Source organism: Glycine soja, chromosome 11 (assembly GCF_004193775.1).
Source record: "Glycine soja cultivar W05 chromosome 11, ASM419377v2, whole genome shotgun sequence".
In the NCBI taxonomy this organism is placed as follows: Eukaryota; Viridiplantae; Streptophyta; class Magnoliopsida; order Fabales; family Fabaceae; genus Glycine; species Glycine soja.
Genome location: NC_041012.1, coordinates 4,444,469 through 4,470,781, shown reverse-complemented (window position 1 = coordinate 4,470,781; position 26,313 = coordinate 4,444,469). Strand labels below are relative to the sequence as shown.

At 31.8% G+C, this 26,313-nt stretch overlaps 3 protein-coding genes across 7 annotated transcripts; 2 read left to right on the top strand and 1 right to left on the bottom strand.

Moving 5' to 3' along the window:
• The first annotated feature begins 8,425 nt into the window (after positions 1–8,425).
• Positions 8,426–10,542, top strand: LOC114375036 (transcription factor HHO5-like). Its single transcript, XM_028332773.1, has 5 exons — positions 8,426–8,713; positions 8,806–8,957; positions 9,074–9,383; positions 9,658–9,734; positions 9,963–10,542. Exons 1-5 carry the CDS (start codon positions 8,524–8,526, stop codon positions 10,260–10,262), a joined length of 1,029 nt encoding a protein of 342 aa, XP_028188574.1. The 5' UTR covers positions 8,426–8,523; the 3' UTR covers positions 10,263–10,542.
• A 1,767-nt stretch (positions 10,543–12,309) lies between these two features.
• LOC114373675 (protein misato homolog 1-like) lies at positions 12,310–19,152 on the top strand. Of its 4 annotated transcripts, none has more exons than XM_028331188.1 (11): positions 12,330–12,511; positions 12,582–12,662; positions 13,040–13,141; positions 13,529–13,574; positions 14,339–14,414; positions 14,943–15,306; positions 15,675–15,924; positions 16,236–16,478; positions 16,552–16,671; positions 17,700–18,188; positions 18,922–19,152. In XM_028331188.1, the coding sequence occupies exons 2-10, from the start codon at positions 12,591–12,593 to the stop codon at positions 18,143–18,145; spliced, it is 1,719 nt and encodes a 572-aa protein (XP_028186989.1). In that variant the 5' UTR covers positions 12,330–12,511; positions 12,582–12,590; the 3' UTR covers positions 18,146–18,188; positions 18,922–19,152. The 4 variants fall into 4 exon arrangements, with proteins under 4 accessions (XP_028186991.1, XP_028186989.1, XP_028186990.1 ...); XM_028331189.1 differs by lacking the exon at positions 18,922–19,152 and adding an exon at positions 18,335–18,474; XM_028331190.1 differs by lacking the exon at positions 18,922–19,152 and having other exon boundaries at positions 12,310–12,511; positions 13,040–13,127; positions 17,700–18,440.
• A 3,315-nt stretch (positions 19,153–22,467) lies between these two features.
• On the bottom strand, positions 22,468–26,282 carry LOC114375023 (LOB domain-containing protein 36-like). Of its 2 annotated transcripts, XM_028332761.1 has the most exons (4): positions 26,039–26,282; positions 25,412–25,425; positions 24,231–25,274; positions 22,468–22,859 (listed from the first exon to the last, which is right to left on the bottom strand). In XM_028332761.1, the coding sequence occupies exon 3, from the start codon at positions 25,215–25,217 to the stop codon at positions 24,291–24,293; it is 927 nt and encodes a 308-aa protein (XP_028188562.1). In that variant the 5' UTR covers positions 25,218–25,274; positions 25,412–25,425; positions 26,039–26,282; the 3' UTR covers positions 22,468–22,859; positions 24,231–24,290. The 2 variants fall into 2 exon arrangements, with proteins under 2 accessions (XP_028188562.1, XP_028188561.1); XM_028332760.1 differs by having other exon boundaries at positions 24,231–25,425; positions 26,039–26,154.
• Between the last annotated feature and the right edge of the window lie 31 nt (positions 26,283–26,313).

Below are 26,313 nucleotides of genomic sequence, written 5' to 3'. Positions count from 1 at the left end.
TTTTATATGCTAGTATAATATAAAGATTTTGACATGTTTAGAAAGAAATGTGGATTAGATGCTTCTTGATGTATATCCCTAGTTTCTCTCACATGAAATCTGGTTGAGTTGAGCATCATATCTATCCGGATCTGTTTCAAAGGACGAAGAATCTGTCCTATCGCCATGTACCATGTTCATGACCAATGCCAAGAAAAACGAGAAAGAAGTATTAATTCCACCACGAGACCAAAACTATATATATACACGTCATGAAATTACCAGGATTTTTTCCTAATAAGACAAATCCAAATGGCTACCCATCAACAACACATGCTATAATATCAAATAATAATAATATTAAGAATATGAGTTATAAAATTGGTTGGATTATAAATAAATAAAATCGAAGGAAGGCAAAAGTTATAATTTGATTATTTTATTAATAAAAATTAATAATTAATAAAAAAAAATATTGAGGCTAAAGTGAAGGCAGAACCAATGGCTCCCCTTAATCGTCCTCTATTGATACGAATATGGATGAAATGAATACGAAAGGAAAAAGGAAAGAAGGCATCATCCTCATTGTGTTTTGTCCTTGCATAGCATAAACTACACCAAGCAAACCACATCCTTCACGAATCCTTATCTCTAACATTGGGTAGGGTTCAGATTATTATTGTTAATATTTTTGTTAAATAATACTACATAATAATTTAATTTAAATTCAATTATAACATTGTATAAATCATTTTTCTCATAAGATATTGTTTTTGCCTTGAAAAGATAAGTTTGATTTTTTTTAATATTTTATCTATAAATTATGAAAATTCCCATCATTTACCTATTGGAATATAACAAGAAAATAAATAAAAAACGGGTTGGATGGTACAACAAGAATTTATTAAGACGAAAACATAAAATTGATTTAATATTATTTTTTCAGGTAATTTAAAGCATTTAATAGATTATTTTTTTTGAGTCATCTCAATCATTAAACTGTAAAACATAATTTGTGAATGTATTATGTATTTGTTTGATGTTATAATGCAATTTGCTACTTTCCTATTCTATTACCTCCCTCTTTTACCAATAAAAAAAAATACCTCCCTCATTCTCTCTGTCGTAAATTCTATTGCGGGTCTTCCTTTTGACAAGAAAATATATAGTCTATTTAATGTTTTTATCCGTGTATTTATGGATGGACAATAAACAACCCCGTCACGTATTATTAAATGAAATTCACAAGTCCTATTTAGTAGTAGTATAGATTTTATTGCATATTCGTAAATGCATAGTGTAAAATTTTAAACATATTCAATTAAATATTTTTTTATCTATGAGAATTAAAGACAACTATCATATGGTTTACATAACTCACACGTTATCTAACCCATTGAGCTACACACCCTTTATTTAATTAAATGTTTTGTTTTGTTTTTAAAATTTTAATAATCATCAAATTAGTTTTGTAGTTTAATATTATAAATATTTTTTAATGGAAAACTTTCTATTTTTGACCTATTTTATCATGTGTTCATATACACGTATAAATGAACATCAAATGTATGGATAAAAAACACCAATTGAATTGAGTCGATCCAAAATCGAACAAAATCAAATTTTAAAAACAAAACCGTTTTGAGAAAGAAAATCGATTTCAGCCACTTTATAGAGCGGAACGGTACAATTCAATTTGATTCTGAGGGAGAAAAACGAAACATATATGAGTATGAAATGGATAATAAAAAATAAATAAATTGAATCATTTTGAAAAAAATAATAAAATGAAACCACTTTTATGAAAGCCATTTGGGTAACTGAACCATTTTAGTTCAGTTTAATTTTTAAAAAGAAATCCAAACTGTGCACAATCTTAGTTTCAACTTAATAAAAGTATTAGGTTTGAATCTTAATTATATATTTACATTAAACACTTAAAATGAAAGTTTTATCGTTCATAATATTTTTACCTTTCGAAATGAATTGTTTCTCATGAATGATACGTAATAATTATCTATACCAAAAAAACACAACTAAATTATATTACTTAAAAATAAAATTACAAAATATTGGAAATTATGTGCAGTATATAATGTCATTAATACATTAATGTTGGGGTACCTATAAAAACTTTAGTTTTTACTCACCAAATTTTCAAGGACGTTAGTTAAAAATCAATACTAAAAGTTATTATTAAAATTAGTTTATAGATTCATTGAAAAAAAAAGACATACATTAATAATATTATTTATTAAAAATGATTTTTAACTAATTTCATTAAGACACTAATAAGCACTTGTTGAACTTTTTATTTGTAACTTTCATAATTAAATACTCTTAAAACACTTGTCCGTAGGTGTGTTCATTAAAAGACTAGTGGCAAGTGTATATTATTTTGTTTGTCAGTTAATTTTACTGATAATTATTCTTCAATTGACAATTTATCATACTATCTTTAGTGAACTATTTTTTTCAATTATATTTGTTTACATGTAAGATTCAAATTTAAATTTTTTCTTAAAATAACTGAATGCAAAATCACTCATATCAATGTTATTTATGCTCGCAAACTTACTAAGTGTAAAACAAAAGTATTAAATGATTATCATGTTTTTAAGTTATCAAATGTACGTTTTTATAATTTAATATTTTCTTTATAAAATAATAAAATATTAGTTATGGGAGAATATTGTTAAACAATATTGTATATTATTTCAAATAAAAGTGAGCTTTAAGTTATCCATTCAAACAAACTCATATAAATCTTACTTGATAATAAACAGTAGTATTTTTTTAGAGACCAAATATACTCTTTATTAAACAATATGTTATAAATAGTGTGTGAAATAATGGAAAATAATCTTATGGCATTTTTCCGAGTCTACAAGACTACATGAATGTCTTTAATTGGATATAAACTATTTGAGTTAAGAATATATATTACTACATGGGAAATTTAAGTTTCTGCCAACTCAGTCATTAACTTTTAATTGCACTTTATTTTATAAAATACATTTGATTTCCTCACCTGTGAACAAACAAATCTCACTAGTAGCATTTTGAACTATTATATGGGCATGTGGAGAATTATGAGATGCTCCTGGAAAGCTAAGAAGCTGAAATCGTAGAATCCAAACTAGAAATGGAATCCCAAGTGTTGCAATCTCACGTTTCATTACGTGGATCGATCCAATTGAAAAATGAAAAATCTAGAAGCCACGAATCTTGTACTTCCGTATATCTTCGATCTTATAAGTAAAAAAATATTTTATATTTATTAAAAATAGTAATTAATTTTATTAAATTATGATATTTTTAATTAAAGTAAATATTTTTTAAACTATCTTTCATTGAAATTTGATATAAAAAATAAAGAAGTATTTAATCTAATTAAATGAAAAATATTAATAAAGCATAAACTATTAAAATTTGTATTTATATTAAGACAAAAAAAAAAAAAGAAATTTATTGTTGGTTATGTTTAGACCGAAAGAAGTAGTGGACGATGACAACCGCAGAAGAAAAGTTATTATTCGAAGCCACGTGTTGTTATGGCGTTGGAGGTGACAAGCGTTTTTTGTTATCTGCGAGATTCTTATTTGGAAGATACACTAACCACAACAAGGACCACTTTAGGTTTAGGTCGTTCATTATAGGTGTGGTGATGGCAGAGAGAAGAGAAATAGCCCATCAATCATCATCTTGATAAACATCAAATATTTATAACGTCTAAAGAATCTTGCACGTGACACACGTATCATGCTGCTTTTCATTTTTTGGAAAATATTCTAGTGGCATATAGCCCAATTCCATATCCTTCCAAAAAACAAACTTCCTTAATTTGTTGATTAATAGGTTAAAGTAGCTCAAAATAATTTGTTATTGGAAAAACAGTAAATTAAATTAAATATGATTGGGACATGGATCAATTTCTGTATTTTTTATTATTTGTATAAATTAAACTTAAATACTAAAAATTACAACAGCTCACTTAAGTTTAATCCCTTGGTAATTTGAATTCAAGTCTTAATATACAATTTCATAAAATATTATTTCAAAAAAAGTATTAAATATTTAAAGAAAAAGTTAAATTCACATGACAATCTTATATTTCAAAAGTATATTTGGCTAAAAATTTATCCTTTATGTTTATGTTGTGTTAATAATTTCATATTAAATTTTATTACATACTTACTTTCATCAAATCATTTTAATTTTATATTAAGGTAAAAGTTTTTAATCACAAGTCGTTTTAATTAATTTTGTAAAATCAAAAATTATTTATTTAACATCAGGTTTACCCATGCTTGTTCAAACACATATCATTAAATATTAAGAAAATCTAAGTCAATTAAATAAGATGTGTGAGTGTTATAAATATTTTTTTTTATACAGTGTACAATTTTTATTTATAAACAAACACATACAATCAAATGTTATGGTTATTTTATCACGTAAACAAAAGAATACAAATTAATTAAGGGTATTAATTAGTGTAATAACATAACCAATGAATTGACGTTGATCATTCATATCGATGATAGAAATACTATGTTTCTTATTTTACGTCGAGTTTCAACTACTTGAAATGTTATTAAAAGGTAAGTTGTTCCTATTTATATATTAGGCTTAGATTTCTAGCATAAAAAAGTTTGCACTGGTCCCAGGGAATATTACTAACAAATTTAAATTCAGGACAGCAAAATAAAGAGCAAGCTTTTCATCATCTAAGAGTCAACATCCATTGATTAAACATTTTATATCATATATAATAAAATATGCAAAACGTAAAGAATAATATTTTATATAAGGATGCCCACCAAAAATATTTTATACAAGCAGGTCTAAAACTAATTTTTATAAGGAGGTCTAACTAGGATAAAGAATGGGAAGGTGGGCTTGAAGGGAATCAAGTGACTTTGATGGAATTTAAACTCAGAAATAAGTAATCTCAAAAACTAATTTAATTTGTACCATTAGAACGTCATATTGGATTTGAAGAATACACTATTAATATTTACTTGAAAAATTCATTTTGGTGTTGAAATTCCGTATTATTACCCTCTAATTGATTATTGACTTTTACAGGTAAGAATGATAAAAAAAAAAACATAGTAATAAATAATTATAAATAAAGATGCTTGTACCATTAATTTTATTTTAATTGTTACATTAATGAATTTTGACAAAATCTATTTAATGTATTAACTTTTCCCATCAAATATTTTTTTATACGCGTGAATTAAATTCATAATTATAAGAAATAGGATTATCTATTAATCATATCACACATTATTATGATTTATTATATATATATATATATAAGAAAGATTTTGTACTTTCCCCCCTCATTTTCTCTTATATATCATATAACTTTCAAAAAACATCACTTTTTATATTTTTTTTCTTTCCTTTTAATTTCATTATTTTTTACTTTCTCTCTCAAACCAAATGCACTTCAAAGTTAGTAGATTTTTGTCTCATGCGTATACTGAGTGTATTTTTGGTTTCATGTTTGATAATTGATTTTAGATAAAATTTTAGATGTTTATTTTAAGTTGAAGAATATTTTTAAAATTAATTTTGAGTTGAAACAATTTAAAATAATTTTTGTGTTAGATAAAAGGTTTATATTAAACTTTACTCTAACTTAAATTTATAATCAAAACATCCCAGCATAAATCATATTTATTCAAAATTTTAACTAAAATTAATTTTATTAAAAAAAAAATTATAAATGCTCATCCAATTTTATAGTGAATAATTGGTGTGTACTTCGTGCATGTACAAAGTGGCAGTTTTCTGTACCCTATTTGGAACCATTTTTTATATGATTTCTCTCTCTTATGGTTGTATTGTTTTACCACATCTGATTATTTGAAAAAGCAATTGCAAGTAAAATTCTCAAACTAACACATGAAATTGATGGAATACAAGCATCATATATTTTCATAAAAATAACCAAGCCACTTTATTAAACTATGGAATATTTCTTCTAAAAAAAACTATGGAATATTAAATGCTTTTTCAATTTTTCCCGTAATCTTTAACTTTATCACATTTAATATTACTCTACATTTTTTTGGTAAGTTCTTTTCACTTATCGTATCAATAGTTACTACTATATCACTGTAGCATATTAAAATTAATATGATATTAAAAAATTAATTAAAGTGGAGAGAGAAATTTATAAAATTAGTACATTTTAAACAAGATAATTTTAATTATACTGTGGATATTTTATGTTTAAATTAAGAATGATAACTGATTTAATTTAGCAATTTTTTTATTTATGTAAATTAATTAAAAATATTTTACAATAAATAACGGAAAAGTATTAAATTATCAATGTTAGTACAAAATTCAAATTTGGATTAGGAATGGAAAAGAAAAAAATTGTCAAACATTGGGTGCGGTAAAAAACGATCAGTCCATTGATCTGTGGTCGGCTATAACTGTATTTCTTTGCTTTTCTATCTATGTTTTCATATCTAAAAATGGTATATCTGACAAGGGTTTTATTAGGGTGGCAATGAAAATATCACAAAAATTTGACCAATGTAATAATGTATAGTAGAATGGTAGAAAATTGAAAAATGTAATCATGCCAAACACGAGAGAAGAGTGAGGGTCATGGATGTGGTGCTGTAGTCCCTACTTTTGATCAATGTGTCAGGTCAACCATACCTCGCTTTTCACACCACAATCACAACTCTGTGTAGCCATCCAAACAAAGAATCTTGGCCAAAAGCAGACCAACCCCCAAATACAATTTCACACACCAACGCAAATAATAAATCACATTTTCGCCGCGTTAAGTACGGAATCCAAAGATTCCCGCATGGACACAAGTCACACAACTTTTTATTTTTATTTTTTTCGTATCCACTTTCCTCACCTTGATATTCACCTCAATACCCCTCAAAGGGAAATTTTTGAATTAGTTTAAATAATTGATTTAATTTGAATTTTAATATTTTTTTTAATATAGATTTAAATATTAGGTTTAGACAAGTAGAGTCTAAATCAACTTAAGCTTATATTATTTTAAATATTCTTATTTTGGGTAAATTGACACATTTTTTTCATTCATCTTCAAAGAGTTTGAGATGATAACAATTATTTATTTATATTATTTTCCTAAGCTTATTTACTTGTTATCACATGTTAATTTACATGTAGATTCACTTTTCTTTTTTACTTTATCCCCTCTCATTTACTGTCCATTTTATTGGATTTGCATATTCATTGTGCAAGGTAATTTGGGGACATTTTCCTTTTTTATGTTATTATGATATTGGTTTATAATATTTATGGATTTGTTAATAGTTAATTTTTGCCAAAAAAAATTATTTAGTCATTGATAATAGATTTTCTTCTTCTTTTAATTGTGTTTTTTTTATTCACATGACTTAAATTGAATAAATTACTTAAGGGATTTAACTTAATTTCACTTAAAACCATGACAAGTTGGTATTAATAAACCCAATTGGTTAATTTGATCAACTTCAAATATGAATAAATTAGATGACACCTGTGTAAAATATTTATATAATTATCAATTATTATTTTCAGTTAAAAAATCTATTTAGCCACCTATAGTAAAATTTTACTTTTTTTTATCCATATAACTCAAATTCAGACATTACTTAATGATATAAAGTTTAGTTTCACTCAAACAACTAGGCAATCTAGTCAAATTCAAATATGATTAAATTATGTTAGTTCAGGTTATTAAACAAAATTTTCAGAAAAAAAACAAACTAAACCACCTTAGGATTATTAAATTTAATCAATTTAAATTAAATATATAATAAATACAATCCGATACCAGCCTAGTTGTCTATCATTAAGCGCGTATTTGAAATCCAATCCAAAACACACATATATTAGGAAAAATCACGTCCAAATTCAGTAAATAACGCATAAACGATAAGAAGTTGCTTTGTATTGATGTGTCTTAATTTATATGGAATTCGAACCAAACATGTTGTAAAATTGTATTCTATAGTTCCTCCTATTTTACTTGACGTTTAAGATTATTATACAAAATTAAGAAATATAATTAACATTTTAAATTTTGTAAAAATTGTTATGTAATTTTCCGACATTTTTCTTATCTTTCATATTAATTAGATTTTTTCATTAACATTTTTTTCTTCTCACCCATAATAAATAATTAAAGAATAAAAAAAAATTTTATTATTACTTCATTAATAAAAGTAGTAACAATAAAAATGGAGTAGTATTTAATTAAAATAAAAAAAAAAAAAATGGAGTAGTAAATTTTGTGGAGGAGCAGTAACTGTAACACACACTCGGTGGAGTTACCGAGGGGAACAAAGACGCGACGACCCGAATGCGGGCACCGAATCTTTTTGTCCTGAATCTGAATTTCTCTTTCCTTATATATAAAATGAATCTCTATCTTCTTCCCTCTTTACGCCTCCTTCGTTATCTGGGCATGATAGTTTGCGACTTCTGGGACCATAGTCTCGCTCTGAGTTAGAGAAAAACACCAAAACCACAAATACTACCATCATGGAGCTGAGTTTGGATTTGAGTTTAGGCTTTGTTCCCAAACCTCTTTCCCTGTTTTTCGCCGACGTTTCTGCGAACAGAGACAAAGTGGCCACACTCGATGGCTTCGTGCAGAGATTGGAGGAAGAATTGAAAAAGGTCGAGGCTTTCAAACGTGAGCTTCCTCTCTGCATTCTTCTCCTAAACGATGGTGCGTGCTTACCTTTTGAATTTCAATGTTATATCATTGCTGTGTGTGTGTGTGTGTGTGTTTTAGTAACGGTTTTTGTGTTGTGTGTGCAGCTATAGCTAGATTGAAGGAGGAAAAAGTGAAGTGTTCGGGAATGCAAGATCCGCCACTGAAAACCAGTTCTGGAGGAAACAAAAATGAAAGCTCTGAGAAGATGAATTGGATGAGTTCAGCGCAGCTTTGGAGCACTCAGAAAACCAAATCGGTAATTCTAAATTAATTTACCATTCTGGAATTTTTTTATTGTGTGTGTGTGTGTTTTTTTTTTTGTTTTTGTAGAATTGAGACAAGAAGTGTTTGTTTTTTTTTTTTTAACGGCAGAGAAATGAGGAAGATGATAGGTCTGTGCCAGCGAACCCAATTAATGGGAATTCGTGTGTCCTCGAGAAGGAGGGTTCCCAAGTTCCGAGGTTTGGTTTGATGGCTCGTGCTTCTGAACTGAGTCATAGCAATTCCAAGAGTGTTGGTGGAGATATTAGTTCTGGCTCCTCTTTGCTCCGTGTTGAGGTACAGAGTCAGCCACAACCGCCGCAACATATGCAACAGAATCCGAGGAAACAACGCCGCTGCTGGTCGCCGGAGCTTCACCGCCGCTTTGTGGACGCTCTTCAACAACTTGGTGGAGCACAAGGTAGACCTAGTTGACTCTTTTGTCTCATGAATTGTTTTAAAAAATGGTCTGTGACTGCAATTTGAACAGTAAAGTTGAGGTTTTTTTGGGATGTTTCATGTTTGATACCCATTTATTTGTATTTGTCCACAATTTCTTGTAATTTAAAAAGTTGCGGTAATTTAAAACCTTTAATTAAGAGAATTTGTTGCTTCTGCCATCTGAAATTGAAACTGGGGGTCTTGTCCTTTGTGGGATCAATGCGTGTACCTAATGTGTTTATTTTGTTTTGCAGTGGCCACTCCTAAACAGATTAGAGAACTGATGCAGGTGGAAGGCCTTACAAATGATGAAGTGAAAAGCCATTTGCAAGTGAGAGTTTTTTTCATTTTTTGTTTTTATTCTTTGGTATTTGATCATATTAGACCACCCACAGCACAATTAAAGAACATATGTTGAAACCTAGGTCTCCTAGTCTTTGGCTTCTAATTGGATTCACCCAAAACACAACCCATGATTATTAATTATCACGGTTAAGTATTTTATGCCTCTGGCCATTTTTTGTTGTCAAAAACTTATATGGGTCTGTGGTTTATGCAGAAGTACAGGCTTCACGTTAGGAGATTTCCAGTTTCTTCAACTGGCCAGGCTGATAATGGGTCATGGATGTCACAAGATGAATCTGGGGATAAATCAAAGGGAAACAACATGTCACAGTCTGGTTCTCCACAAGGTCCTCTCACACCTCTGATCCTAGGAGGAGGAGGAGGAGGATCTGCTAAGGGTCTCTCAAGCCCTGGACAGAACAGTGTGGATGGAGAAGATGAGCAATCTGATTGCCGGAATTGGAAAGGAGGGCTCCACCACCACCAGCTTGAAGCTGATAATCAATGCCTCTAATATTTTGCAGATAAATTATAATACAATACATAAATGATGAAGAGTTGAAGACCCAGAATTTGACAACATAAGAATAATAGATCTAACACATAGAAGAACTATAGGGATCAAGTTTTATGCTACCATTATTTTAAACTGTTTGGTAGAGAGCAACTGAGGTTTTACAAATTTTTCGGGTTTCTTCTTTTTTAAACTCGGTATAGTTGTATGGAGCTTAACTTTTACTGGGCAATTTTCATAGATTAATCCTCAATTATGCCATGTGCTTTAATTTGTGGTTGGTTTGGCTTTTGGATGTTGAATTTTATGCCAGATGCCACAAAGGTTTATTTCAGGATATTATGAACACATGCTCAAGCTTATCTGCTAGCTTTTGCATCATTAACGATAGTGTTAAATCAGTCTCTGCCATGATCGCATGAGAATATTGATGGACACTAAGTGTGCTTTTCAGCATTTTGGCTGGATCTTATTAAGGTTGACATAAAGTGTCAGGATTTTTCCAACAGCGTATCAGTTGTCAATATTCAAGAATGGCTTTTTCATACATCCAACTTAGTGGTAATCTTTCACGCGTAAATTGTCTCTCACAAACGTGGGTACGTTTAATCTTCACCTTGCTTTCTTCTTTTTTTCTTCGCATCGTGTACTATCAAGTATCAGCAGATTTCCTTGAGATTGAAAGGCTAAACAAGGCTACTTTTTGGGTAAGAATAAATTGCGGTTATTCTTTCACGAGCATCTATCCTCGTAAGTTACTTCAAAAAAATATATGCCTTTATTATACGAGATTAGATAACAAATGTGCTTAATCAAATCTGGTTCATTCAGCATAAAAAAAAACTGGTTCATTCCAAAAAAAATAACATGGTTCCATATACTTTTATTATACAATTTTATTGAAAATGATTATATGAAATATTTATATATTAAAAAAATACTTCATATTTATTAAATAGTTATATTACAAAATTAAACCAATGCATTTTAATTGCTCATCACATCCAAACAACCATTTTCAGGCTAACATATCTTTGACTCATACAAATATTGAGCTGACAACTAAACGTGCACATCCTACATGTTCATGGTGACAGTTTTGTCCCTCATTTAAAACCATATTTTTCATGGTTTCAAATGTTCTCCTTGACCGTATTCAATTATTTGGAGAACCAATTACAAATAATTTATCAAAGTTTTCAAATATTCTATTTGGCCCTATTTAATTATGTGGAGAAACTAACAAGTACAAATAATATATATATATATATATATGTATGTATATATAGTTTAACATATAGTAATTTTTATAAACACAAGAAGTATATAATAATATAAAGTACAAAAATAGAAAAGAATACATTAAATGAATAAAGTAATTTTTTAAAATTTTAAAGTATGATAGGAGTCATAAAATAACTATAACTTTATATAACTATGTAAAAAACTTCAAAATTTTGGGATGAACCTGACCTTAATGAGTCACCCCTTAACCCCTTCCCAACCTTGGTAAGAAGAATACTCATATGTTCACTCTCATATCTCTTGATAGAACTTGTTTGGAGGGCTGTTCAAGAAGAATTAATTGAAAGATGGAACAAAATTTTCCTTCTTCGAATACATGCAGCTTTTCTCTCTCACCCATGATTTGTTTTTGTTGTCATTTTCATTAAGTGTAACTAAATTTCTCTTATACATAATTCTACTTTTTTTTTTAATTTTTCTATAATAATCCTCTTAAAGTTTGAAAACATTATTACACTAACACATTTGAAAACATTACACTACATCTTCTCAATATTTTTCTCAAATCTTACACTAACATTCTCTATAAGGGAGATGAATGTAATGATTAAAAACACACGGAATAAGTGTTTTCGTAATTATACCAAATGTCAAGAAATGTTGCTGTAATTTACTCAAATAAAAACAGGTTTGCGTAGAGAATATTTTGGTAAAAGAAATTCATTAAAAAGTTAGGGTGAACTTAGAAAAGGGGTTAGAAGAATAAAAAATCCCAGTGTTTACTGATGAGTTGGGCCTTCTCACCCGGTTAGAACCCATCCATAAAAATGACCCGTTTGGATATCCGAGCCGAGACGGAAAGGGAAAATCGAATTCTTCCGCCGTCCGCGGTGGAGAGTAACCATTTTCATATTTCAGTTCAGTGGCTTAAATTAAAAACTGAAAATATTTAGCATCACCCAAACACCAGAAGTTACCCTTTGGCGCCAAAAACGAAACCTTAGGTACGTTTCTGACTTTACTAAACTGCTTTGAGTTTGAAGCAATTAACTCATGCGATTCTGTGACTGACAGGAAGCGAAAATGAAAGAGATTGTGACTGTCCAAGTTGGTGATTTCGCCAACTTCGTTGGTTCTCACTTCTGGAACTTTCAGGTTTCCCTGCCTATTTTTGTTCCTTTTAATTAAATATCAAATATTGATCTTCTTCTACACATTTTGCTTTGTTTATTGAGTTTATTTTTTATGCGTTGTCAATGTAGAGTTGCTATATGTCTTTTAAAGTAGTTGTTATAAAAATCAACAAACTTATCATATACAGACAATTTGTAATCAGATGAAAGTGTAATATTTCTTTATACTATCACTGCATGCACTGTTTACTCTAGTTTGTTTATTTCGAATTGAGCTAAACCTTGTTTCCTTTTTTTCCCCTGTTGAAGTTGCTTGTCTATAACTGATAGTACTGTTAATTGAGCATGTTTATTGTTTAATCATGTAATGTAACGTTTAATTTGTGTTCAATCTGTAAGGATGAGTTGCTTGGGTTGGCTGAGGATCCCTTTGCTGATTCTTTCTTCAAGAATCAGGATCTTAACATGGATGTGCTTTATCGTACTGGTGAGACACAGCAGGTGCAATTTTCTGCAGTTGAACTATAATTCTTTTTTTTAAAAAAAATAAAAATAAATATCTTGTATTTAACATTGTAACTAGAACTAGAAGTATGTCATGGAAGATAGAATGAGAGGTTGTGTTTGGACTTTTCTGGTTGGTATACTGCTATCTAGTGTCTTCAGTTCATGTGCCATTTCCACATTACCTGTTGCACCAGTTCAAAGAGTAAAGTATGGTTTAATTTGTTTGTGTTACTATTAACTGATACTCTTATTGTCTAGTTGGCATGTTTTTGGTGGTGGCAAGGGAAAATAGGAACAAATGATTGAAATCTGTACTTCAGTAGATTAGAAGGATTAGATATTATTGTTATGCTTACACCATTTTTGGTTAAATATGTGCAGGGTATCCCTTCATATACTCCTCGCCTACTTTCAATAAACTTAAGAGGTATTTAATTTTTAAGTATTTAAATTATTGAAGAAAAATATCAGTTTTGTTCCTTTTTGGATTTTGTATAGGATCTATTTGCTTCCATCACTGTTCTTTGAGTTGATGCTGCTATGTGGCAGCAAAGGATTCATGGTTATTCTTACATTCAACTGAATTCTGAAAAAAGAATACTGATTAAAAATAATTAGTTAATTACTAATATGTAGTAGTACCTGTTTAGTGAGCATATAATGTAAAGGTTCATTAGTAATTGTTTAAATTTTATGATACTACTAGTCAACCAGTCTTTTATTTTTGGACATGGAAATCAGGACAGCATATCAAGTTGATAGGAAAATTGTACACCATATATAACAGCATATGTTGGTTGTAGACAGTAGATATTCAAGATTGTTGATTTTTCATCGAGGTCAATTCTAGATGTTCAGTTTCGATGTGATTCCCACATATTAAAACTTTTTATGCAACATTATAGCCTTTCCTTTTTGCCCTTAAAGAGCTGAAGAAAACACAATATCTTGTTTATGTGGTGTTTCCTTCTTGGACTTCAATTTTTGTTTCAAGATCCTTGCTACTTCCATTTATTCCATGTTAAATATTGTCTTCTTTTGATCTCATTATGTTAGAATGTTTCAATTTAAACTTTTTTCAGCCTTAGATTAATTATATAATTTCTTATCCCTTTATTTTTCTTTTGGTGCAAGCACAATTTGTACCCATCCTACTTGTAATCTATTTGTGGGATTTTTCAAACTTTTCAGGATCCCTTGGATCTATGAGTTCACGTGGTACATTGTATACGGAGGTTGCTTCCACAACACTAGATGTTGTCACCTGGTGAGAGCTTTTAGTCTATACTTTCATAATCATGGTTGAAGAAGGTTCTCTCTGAAATGGATGATATTGGGAATGCTGATTTCTGCTGTGTGAATATTCTTTGAGTTACTAGTTTTTTAGTGGATTCATTGCTTTTCTTTTGTAAATATTAGCAATATGGAGATATCATATAAGGTCAGTTTTGAATAGTTGACATATGAAATACCTGAAAACTGTAAGAGAGAGGGCAGTTCTTTGCTACTCAGAAACATACAAGAAAACTCAGATTTAAAAGTATGCATAAATATTTAAAACGGTAAATTTCCTCAAATATTTAACTTGCAAACATTCTAATGTTCTGTTTGCATGTATCTTCTATTTTTTTTGTTGAGCGTCAACTTTAAGCCTTTTAGGGTATTCAAAATTTGAAATTGTTTTGCCTGCCTCTTTTTATTGGGCATGGAACCTACTTCATCGGTTATATCTGTCATTGTCTCATGGTTTAAATTTATGTTGAAACGGACTGAATGCCCATACACCAATGTGCAGGACGGGTGGAGTTTCCACCCAAGCCTCTGAACCTTATAAAAGAAATTTGTTCTTACAAAGTCTTTATGAAGAAGAGGAAAACTTGAATATGATAAATGAGATCCGTGGTTCAAATAATGGTTCTCAAAGTGAGTATGAGGATAAGGATATAACTGAATGCCTAGAAAATGGTGTACAGTTTTGGACAGACTACTCAAAAGTACATTATCACCCCCGGAGTCTATATGAATTAAATGGAGTTTGGGCAGATGTTGAGGAATTTGACAATTATGGAATTGGAAGGGACTCCTTTGCTTGGGCTGCGCAAGGGGAAGAAATTAGTGACAGGCTTCGATTTTTTGTTGAAGAGTGTGACCATATACAGGTAACGATTGTTTGTGGAAGAAATTAATGATTTTTTGTATGGTCCTTTTTATATATGAAAATGCATTGCATATGCCTTGACATGAGTAATTTAGTTCAGTAAATATAAACTCTATGCCAGAAGTACAGTAATCTTGATTCTCTAAAATGCTTAACTAACATAATTTTGCAATTCACAATGTTACTTTTAAGACTAGATATCTTGCCGTTTTCTTGTGCAACTTTGTAAACTTTGGTGTGTTATTTTCAGATTGATGTTATTATATCTGTAACTTCAAACATAGGGCCTTTGTCCATTAAATTCTAAAAGAAATTTAATTTTCGTTTGATGTGCCCTGTACAATCTTTAAATTTTGGCAATTTTGACAGGGATTTCAATTTGTTGTTGATGACTCTGGAGGTTTCTCTGCTGTGGCTGCTGAATTTTTAGAGAATATTGTAGATGAATATACAAACATTCCTGTCTTACTGTATGCTGTCCAAGGTTCTGGTTCACGCACAAATCTTCAGAGCAGGAAGCATACAGTCTTAGAGGATCTTCATGATGCTGTATCATTTTCAAGATTATCATCCTTCTGTAAACTTATTGTGCCTGTTGGTCTGCCCTCCTTAAGTAAAAGTAACGATCTTCATCACATACAATTTATTATCTTAGACAACACAATAGTCAATACCCTTCCTTTGATAATAGGCAGCAAGTATTGGTGTTTGACATGCTGCTACTTTACTAATTTAAATGGCTGGATATCATTGATGGCATTGAATTGTGTTGTACTTTATTGTAATATTGATACAATTTCCCTTACTGATGTTAAATGTATTTGTGTTGGCCGGCAGATGTACAAATTATAGATTCCAATACTCTTATTCAATTTTACTAAAATTTCTTTTGATGTCATTGTAAGTTTCTTTTTTCATGTAATTTCATAGGTAAAGCTTCCAGATTCCTCCACATTGAAGATGCGAAGCATTACCACTCAAGTGCAGTTTATGCTGCAGCACTGCACTCCATTAGTCTACCTTTTCGAATGGTTCCAGTTGGGCCTACTTCAGATGCTTGTTCTGTTTCTGGTGCTGTAGATGTTCACGGAGTCGTACAAATGCTATCAGGACAAGGAAGGCAGAATATGGTGTCAGTTCTGGATGTTGCCATGCCAGCACCAGCTTTAACTGGTAAATGTGAATAATTCTTTTGGGTAAATCTTGATAAGAGATGTATTTGATTGGTCTTTCTCTTGAAATTCAGGGGTACAGAATGAATTGTCTCTGTTAGAGATTTTGCAGCCGTTGACCCCACAAATAGCAGAGGATGTTGAAGACATGCAGGCTATTGAACACATGACTGTCCATGGAGCTCTTGCATCAGGTATTGGCTACAGAGATTTAGCGATTACTATTTTTTTTTTCATGTATGTTTTGCTTGTCTTTAAGGGGAGCCTTGTCTCAAAGTTAGAATTGTTGCCATGTGTGACTAGGAGGTCACAGGTTTGATTCGTTGAGTCAGCTTCTTGCAAATGCAAGATAAGGCTGCGTATAATTGATCCATAATGGGTCCATTCCCTCGACCGTGCCATTCTGGGAGTCTTCTAGCACCTGGTTGCCCTTTACGTTGTGCTTGTCTTAGTCTTCTAAACTTAATCAAACAGTCTCTCCACTTCAATGTTTTTGGTCCATATCTAATAAGCATATTGGTTTAATTTAGTGTATAGTATATTTTCTAAATTTCAACTTCACCATTGTGTAAGACTTATCATGAAAACAACAGATTTTGGGGTATCTATCTTTTATTAGTTATTGAATTATTGGAGGCAGCAAAGCAACATGTCTGTCCTAAAGATAAAATAAAAATATATACAAATACATGTTTCGTGGATGCAAAAGAACTCAAATATGTTAATAGAGGTTTGAAATGAAGACAACTACCAAATTTCTATCATGAAATGTTTGATAATACCATTGATTATATCTCTCTATTAATTCTGAATGAACCAAGTGATAAATTACTATATAGTTTTATGTTGTAGCATTATAGCATAGTATAACAAGTGATATTTGGTCCTCGGTTTTTGCTCTTTTATGAATCCACTATTTTTTTTTTTGTTATGGAACTCTCTTAAGTTAAATCGACATAGATTCATCAATACTTGTATTTAATTAGACAGATAAGCTCACTTATATTTTGAAGTTAAAAAAATGTGTTTCTTAGGTACTCAACCATTGGTTAGTTTAGGTAGGTTAGTGGGATGAAATAATTTAAGAAAGGTATGTTGCTTATCAACATGATTTGTTTTCCTTATTTAGCCTATTTTTCTATTCTGTTTCTTTCCTAAGTTCACTCCTTTGCATGATTGTTTTTGTCTCAAGTCTTAACCGTTCGCTGTTTTGGTTCTATAGAAGGTCATCGCGCTTCAGTTGGTCAGGTAAAGGATACCGTTGATGCTGCTTTTCTATGTGCCGATACAAGGCCAATGTTCTGCCATCTATCTGTTGCTCTTAGTCCCTTGCCAATCCCCTTGCCTTTTCCATCAATCTTTGGGAACAATGTTGGCCAGCACGGTGAATTAATGAGTGGTCAAATTACTAATTCTTCACCAAAAGGATCCCTTGTCATCCATTCCATTCCCATGGCTGCCAGATTACGATCTAGCAGTATTGTGTTACCATTCTTGGAGAGTAAGCTGCGAAATCTTCACCAGTATGGAATCCAACGACGAGCAGCGGGGGCAGAGTTACTTAGGACTTGGGGCTTTGGCCAGGAAGAATTGGTGGAAATGGAAGAGGTGTTGTCTAAAATGGTTGCGGCATTACATTCTCCTCATTTGTCATCAGATTCAGATTAGAATATATGCGTTGTTCTTCCCAAAAAAATAAAAATGAAGCCAGGTAAAAATTTGTAAGGTTACTACTTGTAACAAATTTGAAATTTGCACTGTGGTGCGCTGGCTGTTCATGTCTTTTGGCATTGTATGGGTTTCATGCTTTTTGTTGGTAAATTCCTCGAAGCCACATAGTTGATTTTTTCTTTACAGGTATAAGAAGTGGTATAAAAAATGACATCTGTGGTTTTGTTTCTTCTCATTCTTGGTAACTTGGGTGCTTGCCCGTGGTTTGAATATTCATCATGTAGTTATTGAAGTTGATTCGTGCGGTGGCTTTCTACTTCTTCCAATCTGGTTGCGACTCATGCCTTACTTTTTACCAAGACATTATTTACCCTAGATTGCTGATACTCAAGTTTTCTAGAATCTAGAGTTAGTCGTTAGTGTTGTTTTTTGGTCTTTGACCTGGTTTTGCATCACAAAACGTTTAGTTTTAATTATTATGATGCACAATGGTTTTCTATCTCCAAATTTAAATTGAATTAAATCCACTTTAAAAATGTAACGGGAAAAAATAGGTGTAAAGTTTTTATTTCTTGACGCATTAAAGAAAACCTTATTTCTTGAACGTGAAAATAAAAATTATTTTCGGCTGATGCGGGGTATAGAAAAGGAAAAAAAACTAAAAAAATCAACAGTGTGAATAACAAATAATGGTGTAAAAAGTATTAGCCTAATATTTACGTGAGTGTTGATTTCAGTTCTGTTTATTTAAGCCCTCATCTTTATGCTGGCAGGGGGAGCTTATTTAAAATGAACAATACACTAGACCTAGAGGCTATCTTCTGCATTTCGAGGAGTTATCAGCCTTCACACGATGTTTTATGTCTTTTATTTTAGAACTTATTGTATAGTTTGAGATTATGTAATTTTAACCAATTTCTATGGGACGCATTTTTTTTATTATTTAAAATATGATCATGTATAATATTGAGATTGATTGAGATAACGTAATTTCTCTAGGCCAAGCTATTTGTAACACAAAGTGGAAAAGTAGTGTTCGTTTTCTTTTTTGTTGGTTTGTTCTCCTCTCCTTCCAAACTTATAGTCTAGTACTTCAAGGATGAATAATGTATAAATATATATATAAGGAGCTAAAAATAATATCGGTGTCAGATCATGAGACCCCACGAAAAATGCTTTTGACAACTTTGATCGATCCACCTTGTGTTGTGTAAACGTGTAAGCTGTTATATATATATATATATATATATATATATATATATATATATATATATATATATATAATAATAATAATAATAATAATAATAATATGTAGTACTTATCACTCGAACCTGCCGAAGATTCCCAACACCAAGGCTATTCTTGATGCATAGGATATGAGTCTATGACCCTTGAGGTTGTGGGGCTACACTGTCAACGTACATGTTAGTGTTATGTTATTGTTATCATAAGGAATTTTATCATTCTTATATTTTTCACTCTTCAATCAAATTCATCCCTTTGACTATAGAATAAGACAATACATCAATCCGGAAACATAAGATCCCCCACTATTGTTTCCTTTATCCTATTATGCCATTCTCCCCAATTTGTTGACATCAGAATTCCCCTGGCAGAACCTCATAAGTCAACACGACGTCACCGTGTTCAGATTTTACAACAATATATAGTATATGATTTGGGTTTAATGGTGTAGTTCATCACTTACTATTTACCATTAATAAATTTATTCCCGTCATTCGATTTGCGTTTCTCTTGGCCAAACAAAAGCATGATAATATTTCATTGTAATTTCAGTACAATAACAGTTTGGTGAAATGAAAATTGAAAAGAACAATGCTATGAAATGCTTATGCAGTAGGGTATCCACTGCTTTATAATGCTATTTTTATTACTTTTATTAACATACGCTACTCTAAACCTTGTTCCAAGGGAAATCATTAAGGAGTTAAAAAATAAAGAACTTGTTTTTTTTTTTTATCAAAATTATGGGGGAAATGTATTAGTAACATTAAGTGTTATACTGTTTAGTGGATTTTTTTATTAAACCTTTTTAAATAATAATCTTAAATAAACCGTTTAAATATAATAAATTTTAGCTAATTTCATCATATTTAATGAAATTATATTAAAAGTATATTCTTGTATTCAAAATTTAATTCCAATAACTCCTTTGATTTTCCGTGATCTACTACATGACTTTCAAAATGCAGAAAGAGTATTCATGTTTGAAAAAACTCTTCTAAAATTGCAGTCTTTCATCAATTCACATGAAGGATAGTCTAGGGGATGAAATTCATTTTTTAATGAGATTAAGAAAACTAAATCAATTTATCTGAATTCTTAATTAGCATGAAATAGTTTTCTCACTCTTTATATTCAAGCCTAGAGTCGTATTTATTTTATAAAACCAGTATCAAATATTTTCTTTTCTATTTTCAATTTTTATAAAACTTTTTTAAGAAAAGTTTTTTCTCTCAACTAACTAATGTGTTAAAACACAAACTAACATTATAACAATCACACACTTCAAAAAAATTCAATTAAGTAGCATTTATATGTATCGTTTCCGTGTATTCATACAATCGGTTTTCATAAAAGATTCTATAAGTTCACCTTTTTTCTCCATTACATCATCATTTATCTTGTCACCCACTTTTCTTTCTTCTATTCCTATCTTTCTCCCTTGTTTAGAATTTATTGTAATACTTTGATGTACAAACAATATCACTCTTGTATTTTTTGGGCCCCAAGCGCATGCCGCATCAAAGTCAATTAACGAAATCGGTGAGCAGCAACCCACGGTACGTTGAGTGATACTTAACATATTGCAACACAGTATGAACAATATAAGTGGACTATTATATTGGACAAGAAGACACTTATTAATTGACTTCATGCAATCTTTGTGAAAAGAAGAACAAAAATCTATAATCTTTGTTTGGTCAACTTACCACGAAAACTTTCATCGCGAAAATTGTCGGTTGTGTACTAATCACTCCATTAATGTTGCGCATGCCGTGAAGCTGTATTTCTTTGAAGCGTTTATATCATTATATGTGCCATTTTTTACTTTATGATCTATTTATGAGCAATAATAATAATAATAAAATGTTTCCCGAAACCGTCGAAGATGCAGCAAAAGATTGCCATGACGAAATGAAATTAGAAATGTGGATTTTACAATACTTACAAAATTCGAATCCTGCACCAGAACTCTACATATATATTCCAGTGTGAAGACAGTACTGGTAATTATTTATAGCGTCTAAGCATATTTCTTGTGGGAGCTGAATACTTCTGCAAAACCTTAAGAAAGTTACGTGTTAGGGTGTTGTTTATTATTCTCTAACGTGACATTTTATGCCACTATCAGTCTTTATGTACAATATTTTTATTGCTAATTTACGAGTCGGTTGATGAACTTATACAGAATAATTTGCCGCACATGTCGTTTATATAATGTAATGGTGACGGCAGTAAATACTCTCGATCGCTTCTAGGTTTGAGTTTTAAATATAATGAAATATTATTGAGATACACACACGTTAATTTATGATAAAAAAGATAAATTAAAACCCATAGATAATACAAGCAACTGCTCAATGGGAAGAGCTTAGAATAACACTCGCTAATCTAATTCTGAAAATAGTTATTTTGCATGCAGAATCTTCTGAAAATTATAATACAGTGAAATTTGGAATAGTTAAAATCGGACCGGTCAGTGACATAAAGATGTAAAGTTTCTAAACATTCTTTTAAAAGTAAAAAAATTTAAGAAATTTAGAGAAAACCGATAAAAAAATGAGCTAGGTTGGATGAATTCAAAGCTTATTAAGTCTGTTTTTTTTTTTTTTTACCAAACTCAATCCGTTTTTATATTAATGCCTATCCAAACTAATGTTCAGCTCTACTGTTAATTCTTAGATGTAAAATTAACAATTTTTAAGGTTGGTTACGAATTAGAAATGGTAAAACTTAATTATTTATAATTCTAGAAAATCGTTATGAAATTATAATTTTAAATATACAATTTATAATTAATTAATGGAATGATTTTATTTTTTAAATTCTAATTACATGATGAATTCCAGACATCAAACAAACAGTTATATATATTTTTTCCAATACATTATTTGTTAGAGAATGAACTCGATAAATATATCATGAAACGCATTGCATAATGCAAAATAGGCAAATTTTACTCAAACGTATGGCATAGCTAGTGTGTTACAAATCTTTCTTCCACACCGAAACGACAATAATAGCGTATTTGGATTTTTATCCAGCTTTGAAGTAAATCACAAAGAAAAAATTAGTTGCTATATTGGTGTACCGTGATGTAAAATTTTGATCAAATGTAAATCACATATACTAATCTAAACACGGATGAATTGACAAACACGACAGATTTAAGGGTTTTAAAAGCATTCTGAATTCTGATTTACAATTTAGTTTTTGACGAAAAGAAAATAGGTAAAATGTAGCTACTGCTTTTAATTTTGTTTAAGAGGAAACAAAAAGGAACAGCAGATCTTCAAGATCGGTGAAGATCTTACTTTTGCAATTGTCTCTAGCTAGCTTGGTTGTCTCCTTTCAAAGCCAAGCAAACCGAAGCGGATTAATGAATCTAGCTCTCGCACGTGCGCTTCATTGACCCCTCTGTCTCTCTCTCTCTCTTTGTTATCCGTTTGTATCCGGCAGGTAAGAACTGAAGAAGAGGGCCAGAAAAGAATTATTTAGAGATGTCTAGTGTATAAAATGTTATTTGATGCCCTGCAAATTCTATTTGAGGGATTACAATTTACAATAGTCGCTGAAGACTATGCAATATAATTATAGTCAAATAGTGATGCAACAACTATTTACATGCATGTTTGAAAATCTTTTAAATCAGTGCATGGCACATAAACATTAATGTGATCTCTAATATAATCCATTTGCTCAAAAGCAATTATGGCAAATCAAGATAAACTGTTTTTCATTCTTATTATTGAAGCACTCAAGATATAAAACGCGAGTGTGTTGTGATTACTATTTAAGGATGCCAGAAAAGCAGACCAAACCTATTGCCGGGAAATAGGATGTATCTTGTATTAAATACCAACTTAATTTTCAGCTGGCATGTCGGCTTCCACAAATTACCTTTCAGAAGATTAGCTTGTAATCTCTTTCATTAGGTAAAAATCAGCAATCACAAGGAGGCTAATGCAAACAAAATGCTAGAATAGCCATTCTGATTGCAAATGCCAAGGACTTGGATTGAGAGATTGCCAAATTCCAGTAACACCCCCACAGATACCTTATAGCTTCAGAGCACAACATAGGCTTTTTGGAACATTTCCAACCTAGATATGCAAACTTTATTTTGTTATTCAGCATAATGTTTTGACCCGACCACCGTGGAACGACAAATTGAAGGTGTTGGTTGGTTGAGGAAAATATATTTTATTTTCAAAAGTTTGTATAAAAATATAATCATTTTATTATTTCATACATTTAAAAAAAAAATCATAACAAGAATATTTTTTATAATTAAAAATAAAGCATATAATACAAAAAAAGTGTTAAAGCAAATAGCTTTGACCTGAATAATTATATTTATAACTTCATTCTTTCATCTTTCATCTACTTTATTTATTTTCCTCTTATGTCTCTCCCCTCATTTTGCATCAGATTTCACGTCTATCACTATCTTTCTCATCCTTCCCCTACTTGTCTAGACTTAACATTTGCTTACTGTTCTGAGTTCTCTCATAATTGATGAACCAGATCACACGCCTCTCACTTTGAAAAGACCATTCCCCTAACCGACCCTCTGTTTCCTACCTCGAGGACTGATATTCGCTTTCTCCTGCTACCTAACTAGATTGCCCTCGTAATGAAAAAGCTAGCTAATAATTACAATCCCACACAGAAAAGCATAGAAATAATCATCATTCATAAACACATATCAGTTCACCAAAGTTATTAAAAAAAAACCCCACGTGAACGGACCTACATCAAGAGCCATAATAAATTAACAGCAGAAGAAGGGAGCTAAAAGAAACCAAAAATAGAAGAGAAGAAAAGAAAAACATACCTAGGGTGAAAATTGTTGGACTCAAAAACACAAAAGGCGCAGAGCTGCAAAATTGGAAAATCAACAAGATGGACCAACACTCCTACACTCCTCGCTCTCAGAATGTTGCCGGTGAAGGGGAAGTTGTGACTCATGATGGGTTTGTTGCTTCTGCTGCGGAGGGAGAAGTAGCTGAGCCGCAAGAGGAATGTGATGAGGATGATGATGGTGGTGAGGTTCCCCTTGCTGTGGTTGCTGTTGCATGTGGTAAGCGTTATCGAATGATCCCAAAGCCAAAGAAGGAGACAACTGATCAGCAGAACCAGCAGCTGGGGACACCTGGCTGAACCCACCAGCAGAAGAAGCCGAACCCATATCGAACCCACCACCACTGAACCGTAGAAACTCCTGCTGCTGTTGGTGTTCATAACTTCTGAACATCTCTTGCTGTTCCCTCGCCGCCACAGCAGCAGCCAACTGTTGCGCCTCCAAGATCTGCTGCTGGTGATGGTGGTGGTGGTGAGGCACCGGCTGCGCGTCGCGAATCACCAACTGCCCGCCGTGAACGGAGGCCGTCGCAGTCGGCATGTTCCCATACATGGCACCGGGAAAAGGGTTGTTAGGGTGTTGTTGGAGCATGGGAGCGGGAATTCCTTGTAGTGCTTGGGGACCAATATAATTTGCGAGTTCTTTCTTTGCATTGCTGAGTTCGACCTGGATCTGCCGGAGCTTGTGCTGGAGGACGGAGATGAGGCCCACGCAGCCGTAGACGGGGTCCCGGAGACGAGCCTCGGCCTCGTACGCGAGGGACTTAACGGCGTCGTCTCGCTGCGCCGCACTGAGCTCGTTGAGCAGCTTCGCCACGTTGCTGGCGCCGAAAACCTTGTGTACGTAAGCGAACCTCTGAGGATTGTCCGGCGGAAAGTACGGCGCGAACACGCACTCCTGTGTGCACTTTCGCCTCAGAAACTTGCACGCCGCGCACGGCGAATTCGATGATGATGACATCTTTTCCGATCTCTCTCCTTTTCTCTTTCTCTCGTCCCTCACACACCAAGGCAGCTTCTGCGATTAATTAAATCGTGAAACCATATTATATTAGATGAAATCTCTAATAAAAAAGAGTACTAGTACTATGGTTTGTTTCTCTTTCTTCGAATCAGCGATCTAATTAGTATCTAGCTTTCACAACCCTGCAGTACCTGATTTTGATTTTCTACACAAACAAACAAGAGAGAGAGTCAACAATGATAACAATAATAATTAAATCGTAATAGCTGTAAAAAAAAAAAAATAGAAGGCATGGAAATTGAGGAATCATTGAGAAAAACAAAATGGGTTATTATTCAACGAAGCTTCATGTTCCGATTTGTGATCGCAGATTTTAAAAACAGATTTCAAACGTGATATTATTAAACTAATCAAGGTCATTAAAAGCGTCTCCTAATCCTTCCTCTTTCTTTATTTTTTTCCCTCAAGAAATTAACCGACACGAAAACGATTCAATCCAGGAAGGAGAAAATAATCTGAAGCGAAAATCAATAGCATTGGCGCAACAAGAAGAAGAACGTCGAAATCTTGAAAGACGAAAACCTCAGCAGTTTTCTTTGAAAAAAAAAAGAAGAATGAAAAGTTGCACCAGTAGATCTGGATATGGCGTTGTTTGCGTGGTGGTGAAGTTTAAAGACACGAAAGACACGCCGAAGGGTTTTGCCGGAGAAAAGAGGGGATGAGATGAGATCCATCAGTGGCTCATAATCGAAATTTGTGTGATTTTGGAAACAAAAACGGTGAATATATAACAAGAGAGAGAGAGAGAGAGAACTTACTGCGATCTGTGATTAGATGGAGCGGCGCAAAGGAAGATAGAAATTGAGACGAGGCTGTGATGGCTGAGAAATGAGAGAGAGAAACAACGAAGACGAAACGAAAGAGAAGAGAGGGGAATGATATATAGAGAGGGAGGGTTTTGTTTGTTTGTTTGTTTGTTTGTTTTCTTTCTAGTTTCTTGAGCACTACTGCCACAAGCGCAAGAGCTTTCAAGACCAGCTACCCTTCCCTTCTTCATAAATCTATCTTAATAAATCCTATTTCGTCCTACCCT